The following is a 17,161-nucleotide window of genomic DNA, read 5'->3' on the forward strand; positions in this document are numbered from 1 at the left end:
TAAAGAATTATATTAGTGCAATAAAATATATTTAGCTATTGCTCTATATTGAATACATTGTGATATATATGGGTTATGTTAGTTTAGGTTTTTACGTACATAAATTTAGTGACATACTTTATATGTTTTTATCTTTTTTTTTTTGATTTGCAAACAGATTTTTTCATTATTTTTATTCAAAATATAATTTTAACTCTAGAAATCTAGACATTTTTTAATTTAAATCATGTTTAATATTGTGATCAAATATATTAAGTATCTACAATAAATAAACATTATGGATTATATTAAAATAAATAGTATGCTTTCACCAAGGATGTGCCTAGAAGGAAATTTTTAGGTGCTTAAACCTCCCCTAAATTTTAACGAATTTAGAATAAAAGTATTGCTTCATGTTTTATACAATTTAAGTTTAATATCATAAACATTTGCCAGGGTTTTTATATAATCCATTGACGATCTTTCTAGTACTATAAAATGAATTATTTTTAAAATTATTGTTTTTTAAATAAATACATTTGGAATACATGGTAGAAAAAATATTAACCCCCCCCCCCCCCCCCCCCCGAAAAAAATTTCTAGGAACTCTCCTGGCATTCACAATCACAATTTAATTATATACTTATGTGATAAGTATTGAACAATTAATGAAAGATTGTAAATTATTTATGGTATTATGTTAATTTCTAAAATATTAGACTAAAAATATTTTCTGGCCTTTTTCTTTTCTAAAACGTAAATAATAAATATATTTATGTTTTATGGTAATCTAATTTTGCGAATATAATGCGAAATGCGAATTTAAATTTTCAAAAGTTTTACTTGCCAAGATATGCATTGATAATTACTAAATTACATTTGCTTTATATTAAAGTACATTTTATGTCTTGCGTTTATTTAGGAAATTTTTTTTTTTAATAATTTAATTTCTATAATCGCCTAGATACTAAGATACTAATGTCGCCGGTTTTCTTCATATATTGCGTACAAATTAGTGACACTTTTCGATTCCAACGACACAGTTTAGAACTTCGGTTTATCATATTTAAGTAAATTAATCGCAAAAAAATTTTTTTAATGAAAAAAGTTTCAACGCGTGCTATTCGTCACTGCCAATGAATTACAAGATACGGGAGTCCCTATTTATTATAGAAATATTATATCTTATATATAGAATGTAACATACTTACCTAGAATTGACAACAATTATTTTCCTATTTTAAATTGCCCTGACACTAATAAATAATAAATAATAATACAAAAATTATTGAAATTATGAAAACTTTAAAAAGATTTGACCAACTGGAGTAGTGAGGAGATCACGTTCGTTCATCAGTCGTGGCGATTTTAGGTGCGCCGTCCGGACGACGATATTGAAACACATGTCATGTGTAGTTGCTTGATTGGCTTGGTCTCCTAGTACCCCGGCGATTACAATTCTTTTCGATTTTTCCCGTGCCTTCGCCCCAAACCGTGACAGAATATTCGTTCTAGATATCTTGTATAATTTGATAAATATTCGCACGTGAGACGGAGTGACTGTAGAGGTGGATACAGAATGGGGACGTTGCAAGAGGTCAACTGACCTGCTATTAATATTTGTTGATAGAATTGGCATTTTGAAGAATTATTATATTCTTTAAGTGTGCTGATTATAGATTCAAGTTAATATCGGACTGGGACAAATGTTCCAGTTGCTACCTCCCAATTTATGCCCCTGGTTTAATTGTATAGTATAGTAAAACATCTCTATATCGGACCACGTGTAAGACGTAATCCTCCATAAAATAAAATAAACGTTAATGTTTTATAAAATTTATACATTATTACATTTACATTTTACATTTATAAAATATTTTTGATAGAAAATCGTTTTGGACGCGGTGTAAAAAGGAAATCAAATCAAGTGTTCTGCGTCTAGTCTATCGTCGAAAGAATAGACTGACATCTTTTATACGATTTATATATATATATTTGCCTTTGTTTTTCGACATTACAGTAATAGGAATTTTTTATTTTAATAATTCCACAATAAATCAGCAACAAAAATACACTTGAAGACTATATATTAAACTATATATAAACATAAAATGGCGTTCCTCAAACGTAACACTGTTACTAACTCATATTCATGTAGCATACTCAAACCAATGGTTGTACAAAAAAATAATAAAATGTTTATAATATATTTATGATCTAAATACTCTAGATGTACTTAAGGGCAAATTTTTTTTTATAAACGTTTGAATTTTAAATGTTTACAAAACTCGAGAAAAATCATGAAAATCTGTGCAACATTTTTGTAGTTACGAATTTATGAAGCTTCCAATTTTTATAATTAAGATTTGAAAATTTAACTATATTTTTCATAAGTTGTTATTTGAAGTCGAAAAAAAAGAGTTTTCTAGAAAGTTGTAAAAAAACATAAAAGAATTTTGACAAAATCGGATATTTCAATGAAATTCGATGAGTTATTCGAATATTTATATGAATATCGATTAAACCATTTTACATTAATTCTATTATTTAAATATTTCAATCGTAAAAACTTGAAATACAAGGTGGATATTTATATTTACATAATTATAAATTTAATTTTAAATATTAAATTAATTGAATAAAATCCAAAGGTTACGCATACGAATATATGCCATTTTATCGTAATTATTGGGGACTTATATACCACTATATATATTACATATGCCAAAATAATAATGTAAATTATCCTTAGACAGATATATTCATAGTAGACCTATTCGCCCTCGTTCACTCAAAATCTTTTTACAAAATCAATGTTATTTACATTAATATCAAATGTGTAAGAATATTTTATCTATATCAGTCACACATTCCTTCTTAGTAAATTTCTTAGTAAAAATGGATGTAAAAAGATCCTCAACATGGGAGGAGTTAGAACCCCCCCCCCCAAAACCTCCCTTTGCGCACAGATATATCTGTATGACAGTATCATCATTTAATTAAACTTACTACACTCTTAAAACGATATCAACTGTGTGATACTGTACTTATTTTTAATCACGAATTATATCAACTATGTTTGACCTTCCAGAATATCAGAATAAGGCTTAAAATTTAAATACAGACATTTATACTCATAATATTATTATTGTATTACATTTATTTTCAAATTCCTCCTTAAAAACGTTTTTGTAATTTTGTAAACGAATTCAATGATTATATGATACAAAAATTATTATTGCGTTAAATATATTACAATAATTTACTTTAAATTAACTGAAAATGATATTTGTACATATCAGGGTATCCATTCTAGATTTATTTATTAATTCTCGGTTTAGTACTCAGATTTCGAATAAACGGTAAAAAACTGTAATTATGTCAAAATTATAGACTTTTGCTTATTTTGAACTTTGTTACAACGTTAAGGTTTATTTTTACTTCGGCTTATGTATAAGCCGGTTGAATATTTTTGGCGGATAGCATAAAAAATAATCTTAAGAAGTTAACCTATAATTGTAGTATTATTCTCGGACCATGTGGCAGGCCCTATTTTTATGTGCACCCCGACACACAATGTGCACCACGAATGTACAAGTGTGCACTACGGTCTACAAAACAAAAATTAAATAATAAGCCAACTAGGAAATATGAGTATTATTGAATTTTTTAAAATTGAATGCACATATATATATTATGTATGGAATATATTACTTTTTCTAAGACAGTAGCGAGACTAAATTTTCATTTAAAGCAGTAAAATCAAGTGTGCAGTCTAAAATTGTACAAATAATAGGGCCTGCCATGTGGAATTCAAAGATTATGCTAATATTGAGGTGTCATTTTTTATCGAAATCGTTTTCAAAACGTAAACACTTATATTTATAAACTCTACATATGATACTATACGAATCGTAGGAAATGTACACATTTGTGTTACGTAATGACTGCGAAATTCCAATTTATTATAATAGAGAACTTTACGGCGTATCTACATTTGCTTACTCAAGGCCGTATCTAGAAATTTTTTTCGGGAGAGGTCCGAAACATGTATAATATAATTTTATAGAATTTAGATTTTATCTTTTGATATTTGATTAAAAATATGACAGAAAAATATTTAATCTTATTTTATTAAAATTAATATCATATTTTCATATGATATTATGATATAAAATTAAAAGCAGTCAACGATTAATTGGAGCTTAAGTCATTTTTGACTGAAAATATTTATGTTGGTATTAAAAATAAATAAGTATTTTAAACATTCGTAAAATATTGAATAATTTCCAAACACCCTGGACCCCCCCCCAGTTACGGCCTTGTGCGTACTTGAAAACTATGCGATAACAACCGTAACTGTTAAGCGTTGTATTCGTACTTTGTCGTGATATAAGAAGTCGCATACAGGTACTCTGCGGCACGAAATGATGAAGTGGATATAGCCTCCGCGGTTTTTCTTAGATTTTTACTTTTTTTTTTTCTCGCGTTGTTGTTGAAAGTTTGACTTTTAATAGCCCAGGGTATGGGTGGGGGTGGCATAGAAGTGCGTGTACAGTAGCGACGGCGGTCGTTGAATAATACTCGTGGGAGAGCAATAAACATTGTGCCCCGAGGTCGGTTATGCGTGTATTTTTGCGTTGGCAGTGACGCGATGGAGTGGCGGCGACCGGCGGTGGTGTTGTCGACGGTAGCAACGGCGGTAGTGGTAGTAATGGCGGTGGTGACAAAGCGGTGGTGGTGGTGACGGTGCGGTTTAACGGCGGCGGCAGTGGCGGCGTTTGATAATTACACGGCACGACGACCAGCAGACGGGCCGAAAGCACGCTACCGTCGATGGCGCCCCGATCGATCGGACCACACACCGCATAATATATATATATATATATAAATGTGTACAATGTATACGTATATATGTAGTGGATGCGCACGAGGGATACGGTTTTTATATTTATGTATTTATTTTTTTTTTTCCCGCATTTCTCCGTCCGTATCACCGAAACACTACCGGCGGCGAGCGTGGACGTGTGCCGGAGGAATAATAAAAAAACGTCGCGCACGACCAACGGTAACGTCGTTATACACGTGTGTACCGTCCGCAGGTACGTTCGCGATACGGGTTATGCGTTGGTGAACATTATTAATTACTATTATTATAAATTTATTTTTAACGAAACACGTAACGCGCACGAACGCGAAATACTATCACGTCGTGTCGACCGCGCACGGTTCGGCGTGTTTTAACGGGGAAACGCGCACGTGCGGTACGCGCCGACGACACACCGGTGTGACGAATACAACACGACACGTATGTGCGACACGCACGTGCATGGGTGTGTGTGTGTGTGTGTGTTGTGTACGCATCGCCGGACCGCCGGAGAGTCCGCGCGCGCGGTCCCGTCGACCGATTAGGCGTCGGGTGAGGGGCTAATAGCGTCCCGCGAGTTCGGTGTGTTGCACGCGCCGTATAGTAATAGCGTTTGTACGCCTTGTGCGGTAGCGGCGTCGGCCGCGGCTGCTGCGCCGTCGGCGGCGATGGTGGCGGGGTAGTGGTGGCAGTGGCGTTTGTATATAGTACGTCGCGTGATGGGTCGCGTGCGGGGCACCGACGGCGGCGGTGGTGGTGAAAAGGAGAGGGATTTTCCGCGTTTGTACGTGTGCGTGAACGTGCGCCCGTTTGTACGTGTCGTGTGCGCGTGTGTATACGTGTACGCGTACGAGGGTGTGTGTGTGTGTGCGCGCGTTAAAGGCGGTCTACTCGTTGGCGGAGGGTGGAGCGGCGTGCGGACACAAATGCGCCGCCCGAAGCTGTCTGAGTCTCTCCCTATACATTCCGCTTCGCTTAAACCCTCGTCGGCTTGCCCATACTGAATATATACGAGTATATATATATATATATATGTAGGCTTGTATATATATATATATATATAAGCTTAGCCGCCGCCGCCTCCGCGCACGTCGCACGATCGCTCGACCCAAGAAACGCTGTGGTGTCAGTTGGCGGCCACCGGCGTGTGAGCGCCGTGCCGACAATACATCGACCTGGGTTCGTAACTACAAAACTTACAGCGTGCGGCATTCACCGACGATACACGTATCAGTACAATACACGTGCAGATACACATTATTACGGAGTTGGCGACCATAATATTGTTATTATTTTGACGTGCGTGTCGCGGGTCTGTGTGAGCTGGTATTTTCGTATTACTGAATTCGAATATGGTATGCAATTATTAAAACGGTACCCCCACACAACGTTATAGTATTAGATTTCTAATAGTTTTCGTAACGAATTTTACAAATTTTCTGGTACGAATTTTATGCGAAATGTGTGTACCCCATTTATGTACGATGTTATGCTTTAATACGATTCAACACATGATATTTTGCGAGTAATATTTGTAAATAAAATCCAATTCTAATACGTATATTGTGTCATTGTACTTGGTTTATTCTTATATTTGTACAATTTCTATTTTTCAGTTCTTAGTTCATAAAATAAGGAACAATTTATACATTACCAATTGAATATTTTAATCTAGTTATTGTTTAAACTGATTATATTTCTCTACTATTAGTCCGAAGTCACTTACCAGCCGGTTAAATTTATTTATCTAACAATTTTACCTTCTGAAGATATTAAATTTTAAATAAAATACCATCATTCTGATTTCTGGTATATACTTTAAAATATGTCATATACATGTATCATTTATATGTATATTGATATCACAGATCATTTTCAATTTTTTTTAATCTGTGGTACGGTATCCATAATAATAATCTATATTTATTATTTAAATATAGATTTTGAACTTAAAGTTAAAAATGTATTAGATAATAAAACTTGTTTTTGAATTTGATGTTTGGTTAGTTGTTGATTAAATTAATTAATTGTTTTATCAATTGATTAATTATTTTGTATTTCAAACGTTTATGCGGAATTTAAAAATAAACAGTTGATTATAGACAAAATTCTTATGTATAATAAGTAGACAATTTAAAAAAAAAAAATCAGTTAACTGTACTTTATTATTAAGTATCACAACAGTGTAAAAACTAAACAAGACGGAATCCATTGACAACAAAAAAAAAATAAAAATAATTTCTAATTCTGGTTTAGATAAATTTCTATATTCTATTAGATAATCACAATTTAACTTGTGGTTGAACCAATTCAAATTTCTATTAGGATAGTACAGTTTTATTATTATTAAATTAGTATCTAAGATGTATTGTATGATATTTATATGAACAATTTTGCTTTTGCCTCTTAAGATTACTTTCATATAATATTAAAATAAACTTCGTATACTAAATACTATATTTAGTGACAACTACATACCTAGCTATTAAACTTATTGCAAAAAGTCAACAAAAACCAATTAATAAATGAAAAATTTTACTGATGTATAATAATTTATATTATTTATACCCTACAGCTGTTGGCTGAAGTATGAAGAAACAGTCACTGGAAAGTTTTTTCATGTCTTAAAAAACTTTTTCGTTTGATTTATAAAACGACACCACTCTTCTACTAGTTGTCTTTCCAGTAAATTGGTTTCGTCTTGACTTTTATTTCTGGTTTCACTTTAATGTATCTCCATATACTGAATACTCGTGTATCAAATAGCTCATGTAATTATTTCTTTACGGGCTCCTATTTCTAGATAGACTAAGTTATCCTCAAGATTTAACAAAGTTGTAGTTGTGTACCTGTATAATATAATATGTATTTAAATATTTATAATTATTAGAACCAAAATAAGTTTATTTTATGTTCAGCATCTCATATTTTTGCTATATAATAAATCAAAATAGTATTTATAGGAACAAAAAATCGGAATTTTTTTTAATATATACTTTAATATATCATGTTTCAGTACTATTACGTCCACATGCTATAATATAAATACTTACCAATTAAATTTGGTATATAAATTCACCAATTATACATCGCAATCCTTGATGTTGATTTTCTATTTCAGTTATATTTCTATAGAATAGTAATATTCAAATTGTTCGATGATTATAACGTAAATTAGTTTTTTCAATTTTTTTAATAAAATATTATAATATGTAATAATATAAATATAAATAATATAAAAATTTTAATAAATTACGAATATTTGTAGTCTTTAACCTATAAGTCATATAGAAAACAGTATTTGATTATCTTCATTATCTCAAGATATATTGCAACGGATATATTTTTATAAGATACCCTGTTTATGGATTTACACAGCATATGTTGTGTTGTTTTTATACTTCTTAATTCGAATCTAACATATTTTCAATTTAAATGAACAGACATAATCATCAATCACTTATTTAAATTTATAATAACAGTAATAATAGTGTTAATAATAGTATAATAGTGTTAATATTTTATAAATGTGAATAAATTTTTATTTATATTTATGGATGTATGTTTAATTTCTGTGTTATTTCGGCAACATTTTCCGTGTTTGTTTTAGATATAGATATAAATACAACTATATAGAATAGAAAGCTAAAATAATTGAAGTAAAAATTGCACGTAGTTAATAATTGTTAAAATTGAATCTTTTCCTGCTTTGTAAGGTCATTGATTAAATATATTTAATATATATTAAAATATATTAATATATTATATGATTTATAGTTATCAATGCTAAAGGCAAATTAAATACAAACCAAGAAAATTTTCTTATACCATTTGGACAAAAGAAAATGGTTAGAAATAGTTATTGTTAACCTAATTTTCTAATAACAATTTTTATCAATTTTTATTTGCCTGATTTGCTTCAATGAATAAAATATTATAATTAGATTATAGAAAGTCTATTATGTATCTATATTATACTTATAGATTACAAAGTCGATAGACAATCGTTAAATATGATACAGAATATAGGAATACTTGACGTTTTTTCGTACTTTGCATTTGGAATTTGGAAATACTTGTAATTGAATATTCATTATTAGGTAATTTACATATTTATATTGAATTTACATATTTATAATAAAAATTAAACTATATATATTTTTATAGTTTGGTGTCTTGGTATCTATGTGCGTATATGAATAAATAGATAATATAGTTGCGTATATGTGTTGCGTCATTGGGTGAATAGATACCTAATATTAATGTGTTCAGGTTATTTCTCTTCTAAAACTAAAAATTATGTGGAATATTAGTTTAAAATATTTTTAAGAATGAATATTTTGAACACATTTGAGGCGTGCCTATAAAAATAACATATTTTATATTTCATACAATTCTTTAAACTTATATTATATCATATATATTGTACGTGCACGATATTATATATTATTTATTTATTAATAATCATTGATCATAAATATTTTTGAAGTTTCATTAACAAATCTATACATTTTATATTCATTCTGCGTGTATATAGATTATAAATAATACGCGGCTAAATAATTCAATCAACTGTATTATAATATAATTTACTATTTATTATTAATATTTTAATTTAAATATCATGTTTCATGACATATTGAAACATATTGTGTGTATGCTAGTGAATTTAAGCATTTACTTCTAGGAGTATAGGATCCGTCGTTGAATAGGTATAAAATAAAATGATTAATATAATAATATAGTTATACTTATGATCGCTATACAAGTTATAACTTCTATCCATCTATATTATATATATATATATTATGTATTCGCATTTACACGAATAAATAACAGTAGACGTATTACTGTGAAATATTTTTAAAAGCAGACATCGGTCGGTAAAAAATAATACTTCGCAATATTATTCGTCATTGCTATTGAGATTTATATTAATAATTTTACTGTGCATTAAATGCATGAAAACATTCAAGAAAATTCATTCCGAAGATTTTAAAATCAATGTACTATCACACGTCCTACACGTTTCATAAATTCGGTCGTGTTATGCGCGGTGTAGTGTATGTGATGCCTCTACCAGGTGGCAGTTGCCCGTAGATGATTGCTGGCGGGAGGTTTATGGCACGCGACTACCGCTGCGGTTCGATACCCCGCGCCGGTCCCGCCTCATCCACACGTCGGACTCTACACGCTATCGCCGTCACTGCCGCGTTCGCTTTGAACCGAGGTGCCTCTTCAACCATTTATTAAACCCGTCACGCCCGTTCCGGATAAGCCCTAGAGACCCGTAACCCTCTTTCCCCAACACCCGTTTCCCCAGTCACCGGAAGTTGGACCGCAGTAGGCTTAATACCCGTAGGATCAGGAAAAAAAAAAGAGAGAAAAAAAGTCTGTATGTATAATATGTATACATACATACACACATATATATACATATATACATACATAGAATGTGAGAAAAAAACTCTCTCTCTCTCTCTATATATATATATATAAAGCTTTCCTGTTCGCTTAGATAATTTTTTTTTGGAGATTATCGTCTAAGAGAGTTTATAAAATATTTGCGATCAGAAAAAAAAAATCTTCACACCGTTCTAAGGTGCGCAAGTGAGAAACAAACTGCATTCATTTAAACTTGTAGGTTTGAATTTTATTTGGTACGACCTGGTCCACAGTAGATACGTATAGGTATAATATTTCATCTGTATGGTACCATAGCGTTTCAGGTTTTTTTCCATATATTTTTTACGCCAATGTACCGACGATATCAGTAGAATATTTATGTCATTATCGTTTACGACCGGTTATGGGATCCGTTACGCGTTGTGCCCGATGGGTGCGTGTAGGACTAGCGGACTGGTAGATGTGCAGGAACAGGAGGAAGAAGAAGAAGTTATAGTCGCTGTCCGACACCTGTGACCGGGCCTCTGCCGCCACCGCCCCGGCCGTTTCTACCCATAGTGTAATTACAGTGCACGCCATAAAATCCCCGGAACGCCGCACAGCGTTTTGTGGCGTGTGGCGATGGTAGTGGTGGTGGAGGGAGGGGTGCGCGGCGGTGGCGGTGGTCGTTGGTAAGCTTTGTGCCGAGGCGCGTGTACTCATTACACACGCCGCTGGGGCCCCCGTGCATCCGCTCTCGGTGGAAAACGCTGACACGGTCTGTCGCGCACAGCGTATCTGATTTACAACGAAACATTCTGTACGGTTTTAATTGTTTTCTGTTATTTTTTGACTATTTTTTGATTTTTACATTTTCATTTTTGAAATAAAAATCACCATAGGTATTTCACTATTTCCTCGCCACTCTCCGTCAACATAATATTATTATACCAGCAGGTATTTTCAAAATTAACTTTACATGCGTATGTACCTGTACATACTATACAGGTACTGCACTAAAACGTTTTGAGATAAACTATGTGTAAGGTTATAATATCACCTAATATATTATGTTCTCCTATTCAAGTCAAGTTGGAAAAGACGTAATATTAAAATAATGTATAGAATACAACTAAATATCTAATAATAATAATAATAATAATAATAATAACAAAAAAAAAAAAACCAACGCACATAAATTCTAAGTTTTTAGTAACTCATTTAACCTAAAACAAATATATTGATTATATTTGAAAAAAACTACTCTCACTAAAATTTATAAGACTATACACAACAGTATACGTAACAGTACTTGAAATAATATTTGTACTGTTAAGTTTAGAAGTGTTTTCATTGCAATTTTTATACTTTTTGTTTTACATTTTTTTCCAAAAGTATCAATAGCACAAAAAGTAACAGAATTGATAAATCATGGATATTTAATTTAATTACACTCTTATTTTAGTCACATACTATTAATATTTTATTTTATATATTTAAATAAATATTAACTATTCCAATATATTTTACCTTAACAATCTTATACAAATTACACTCGATAATATTAAGTACGTTTTGTTTTTTACTTTTAATTTTTTTTTTTAGATTACAAAATTACATTACAGACAGTTGACTTTATTTAAACGTGTATTATATACAAATTTTACCAAAAATATTAATGAAATTATGTAATAAAATGTATAATATATTCAAAATTGAGCAGTATTCATTATTTTAAATCGATTTATAAAAGCTTACTTGGTACAACTCAAATTTTGAAATAATAATCATAGTAACTGATTTTATACAATATAATTTATAATCTATATCATTATTTATATTCAGGATATAGAATATAGAAATAGTTGGAGGAAATATGAATATCACACTCGAAATTTGGATTGAAAATTATTGAAATAAAGTTTTTTTTACGATGTACGTAAAAATAGAAAATAATTCAATGATTCCTATATGGACATCAAGATTTTATACAAAATAATCATATGGCACATATATCAATATATCATGAATATATCGAATAGATATCTTAATTTTTTATTAATATCCATATTAACAAAACGTAAAATGGAAATTTTTAAATAAAAAGTTAATATATTAATATAATATATTATATACATTTATAGCCTTAATACCTGGTTGTGAATTTTTATTTCACATTTTTAAAAATTAAAATTTTATAAAAATATAACAAGTAGCAAATATTACTACGTTTCAAATATTTTATAAATAAAAATAATCATGTATTATTTCTATAATACGAGTAGTTCAGTGCATTTTTTAACTAGTTAACTAGACGACACAAATATCGCCCAGTGATATACGCTGTCGACAATATTTTGAAAGATTGGGCGAAATAATGCGAAATAAACGTGTAATACTATAATCGTACTATGGTATTACAATGACTATTTTGAGAAAAACATTTTTTTGTCGCCCAGTGATAATTCCTTATAAAATACACTGGAGTAGTTCTTGATTTAAAAAATATATATTATCTAGAATATCGTATAAGTGAACATATACGATATTCGTATAACTTATACGAACTTATACTTTTGCATGCCTTTAAAATAAAGCACCTAAATTAATATTGTAACCCTGTTAGTATAATAGTTATATTAGTATTTATACCTCTATAAACCAAATTTCTAAGATATTATACATGAATATAATTTTTTCATAAAATTTGTCTTTAGACTATGGTAAAGGTATATTGTACAGAATTTATATTATAGATAAAACGAATTATGAAAACTTAGTATTTTTATTTTACAACTATATATTTATGCTATAAATCCATACCAATTTTGTCTAAAAAATTAAAAGTACTTCAAAAGTTGCGCGTATATTTATCAATAAGTATTAAGTGTATTAATATAGTGTATTTTGGTTTATTTTATATTTTAAAAATAATTTATATGCGATTCAAGTTCATTTTCTAATAATCTCAAAGGGTTTTACGAAAAACTATAAAATTAAACAAAATCAAACTTCTTTATTTTTTTGTGAATTGAAAAATTTTGTAGTGTAATGTGTCATAAATTGTCAACAAATTTGATGATTTCGTTTTGATTAGACGAGTAATTATTTTTTTTTAATTTTTGCTTCTAGTTAACATAATGAAATTACATGAGTAATAAGTAAATTTAAATTTTTGTCATTAGATCCAAAATATTCCAAGTATCAACTAACAATATTTTTTTCAAGAATCCTTTACAATTTGTCTGCTTTAGAATAAAGCTACTTGTCCAAATTATTTAAAAATTAAACACGCACGCATACAAGAGGCTAATCTAACTCCTGTGTATTGTACCTGCCTAAATCGAAATTTTTTTTTGAGGACAATAAATATTTGTAAGTAGTTAGTTTTGACCAAGTAATAGTATAATTTTTTTTTTTTAAAAAAATTCTAGGGAACTTCAATAAGTGTTGATGTTTATATGTGGACAATGTGTTTTACGTGGTAGACAATGCGCTATAGTCGACTCATTTGGATATAATTTTTTTACCTATACCATTTTCAAAAATCTTAGTTCACAGTTTCACAATAGTATAAATCCCTCGGAGATAAACTTTTTTTTGTCATATTTCGCACAGGCATATATATAGGGGTAGGTGAAACGAGAGGATTTCTCGTATAATTTAATATCATCGCGAGGGTGGTGGGCGTGCCGTTGGCGCCCAAAGCGCGCGCGGGTCGTCGGTGGCGTCACGGCTATTACACCGTTCACGCGCAGAAAGAGCAGTGCGGTGGGGTGTTAGGGATTGCTGGCGGAGAAGGTGACGAGACGGCCGTCGTTGGGGTGAATTGTGCGGGCGGTGGCGTGGGGTTGAACCATGGTTGGAGGGAGAGAGGTGTCGACACTGCGGTCGGGTCACCCGTTCCGCCGCCGCCGCCGCCGCCGCCGCCGCCGGCGTCGTCGAGTTCTCGCTTCTCTCATTACCGTTGGGAACCGCCGCCGCGGCACCACCAGGCCAGCAGTAGTAGTCACACGTCAGATGCGCTTGCAACATCATGTGACGTCGTCCTACTTTGTTATTATAAAGCGCGCGCGTGTTTATGATGACAGGAAAATGTGAACCGGACTCCTTGCCTGTCATACCAGTGTCCGAGACGTCTTCCGCAGGAATCCACGATAACAATAATAACGCATCTTCTACAGCAACCTCGTCGCCTGTTACGGCTACTGTGCATCCCTTTAGTAAGAGGGAACCCATTGTAACTAGCTCGTCTTTGTTATTCTCACAGAATTCTAATCAAAAGGATGGTAAAAGGGTAATATATTTTATTTTTTTACTTATTTTTCTGTATTAATTTTAACATTACGCAAATACACTTGAGTATTTATATATTTTTAAGTAATCATAAATTATTCTCTAATTAATAATTTATTATTATAAATGTGGGGTGTGCATTAACTATATCCATTATTTGCTAATCATTCACGTTTTGATACCGTATTATTAAGGACGAGTCAGTAGTATTAAGGAAAACGTACGGCGACATTAACACCAATATTCAAATATATACAAATTAATAAAATATAGTCATGCACCTAGGAGTATTGGTGGATTGCAATATTATAACCGCGTTTAAATTTAAAAAAAATATATAGAAAACCGAATAATAAAAAATCTACATAGAGATATTATTTATTTCATGAATTGACCATTACATTAGACTCTATACAGTGCATTCTCTAAAGAATTAGATTTCAAAACACAAATCACGAATTTCGAAAATAAACCAACTTTTAATCCTTCATGGTTTTCTTATTGTAACGAGTGTGTATAAATAGGTAGTATAAACACGTGCAAATTAAACGAATATCTTATATTTTCATCATATTTAACGATATTATTCTACTATTTTTTTTTAAGTTATGTAATTCAAAAATTGAGAACTAGTTAATTTTATTATGCGAAAATATATTTTATTTGTATAAAATTCTATGATAATAATATTAAAAACATTGAACTATTTTTTAACCATTTTATAATATTTTGAATTATAGATTATTTTATTTAAGATTTCAAAACCTTAAAGTCATCTTGTAAATATATATAATATACAATAAAATATATAAAGTACTTTTATAAAAAATATGACTGAGATTTTGAAATCTTAAATAAAACGATCTGTAATTCAAAATATTAATAAAAATGGTGATAAAGTAAATATTTGAATGAAATTATTTATTATTATTAACTATGAACTGTTAATAGTCAACAAATGATATATTGGTAAAAAATTATTTTTCTTTTGAAATATTAACTTTTAAAAAATTAATTCTATTCAATTCTATTCTTCCTCAACTCATCGGCCCATTAAGAGTCATCGCTACGATCAAAAAACCTTACAATTTCTTTCTTTCGTGTACATCGTCAAAAGTCGAATCTTCTACTTTTTTTTCGATTTCTAGAGTTACAATATCAGGTAATTTTATCGATACAAGATGCAATTTATTTAAAAATATTATTCCAATTTCATATTTTTTTTTTTATTAAAACGAACAATAATAAGAATGATCAACTTCAATTAAAAAAAAAGTGTATTTTAAGTTATGATATATTATTATTATTGCTATTAAATTTGTAAATTTATTTAATATGTAACTAAAGAAAATGATCTTTTAGTTATAAAATGCGTCTTCAAAATAAATACGAATAAATAAGAATATGTAGTAAAATAATAAAATAAAACAAAAATTAGTCAATGGTTAATACTCGTATATGTTAAGAATAAAAAATAATAATGTTAAAATAATATTTGTTCTGATCTTAATTAATATGTTATATATTTATAAATGATGATAGTTATGCCTATCTTAAGACTAAATATAATTATATATAATATGTGAAAACGTTGAGATATTCGAAACACTATGGATAGACTTAAAGAATAGGTATTAAGTTAAAGTCGGTGTACTACTCAAATGCATTATTACATTAATACATTTTTTGGTAGTCATACGTATGTAACGTGAACTATTATAGCGCCCAATTTTCCAAGTACATCTATTGGTCTATTTGACCATAAGAATGTATAACCAAATTACTGTATGTGGATTAAAGTTTTAATTTAAGTTCACCCATACGAGTTCTTTGTTATAAAATTAGTATTGTTTATATTGGACATAAAATTATGTTTTATTTATCAATCCAACCGAGTGTGATTGGATGATGAATCGATGTATTTAGTGTATTTTAATTTTAAAATCTTAATATTTTTCTTCGATTAGAAAAATAAGTTTTTAGTGATATACATATAATAACAATCGTGTACATTTAATTTGTTTGTTTCCTATAAGCCCAACGATAAAATAAGTACGAGATCGTTTACATTTCGTACTTATTTATTGATTTCCCTGATAAATTTCGAAAAACTTGGGATTTTTGTTCGATTTACCGCGTTATTTTCGCGAACCATACGAGTCGTCGTAACGGACCACAAAAAACGTACCATCTACGCAGCGCGTAATAGTATAGCAGCGTCCAGTTGGACGGAACAAAATCGAAAATTGTTCGGATTCTCGGTCCGATCGTACGACACGGAACCGGGTGGACGAGTCCCCCGTCGGCCCTATCCACCGACGACGGCGGTCCGGGTTAGTCGTGCCGTCGTCGACGACGGAGAAGAGAGTCGTTGGCGCGGCAGGCGGTGGCGAGGCTGCGGCGGTTATAATAATAAAACCGATCCCGGCGACCAGCCGGTCGAGTTAGCGTGCGCGCGCGCTCGCCGCCCATTACAATACGTGCCTACGCGTGTGAACATTTTCGTCCCCCCCCCTCCCCCGCGCGCTCTCCGACGCCGCCGTCGGCGTGCGTGCTCACTGACGCGCGCTTATGCGTGTATGTGATATCTGTTCGTCCGTGCTGCCGGTAATAATTGCAGCAGCGATATCGGTA

At 31.0% G+C, this 17,161-nt stretch overlaps 1 protein-coding gene across 1 annotated transcript in view; it reads left to right on the plus strand.

Annotated features, from left to right (window-relative positions):
• The first annotated feature begins 14,184 nt into the window (after positions 1 to 14,184).
• The window catches only part of LOC112682161 (transcription factor HES-1-like), a 17,494-nt gene continuing 14,517 nt past the window's right edge, over positions 14,185 to 17,161 (plus strand). Inside the window, exon 1 of the mRNA XM_025552678.1 lies at positions 14,185 to 14,528. Within this exon, the coding sequence (XP_025408463.1) occupies positions 14,313 to 14,528 (216 nt within the window). The 5' untranslated portion in view covers positions 14,185 to 14,312. The remainder of the gene's footprint in view (positions 14,529 to 17,161) is intronic.

Source organism: Sipha flava, unplaced genomic scaffold, assembly GCF_003268045.1.
Source record: "Sipha flava isolate LNK unplaced genomic scaffold, YSA_version1 1_pilon_pilon, whole genome shotgun sequence".
Taxonomy (NCBI): domain Eukaryota; kingdom Metazoa; phylum Arthropoda; class Insecta; order Hemiptera; family Aphididae; genus Sipha; species Sipha flava.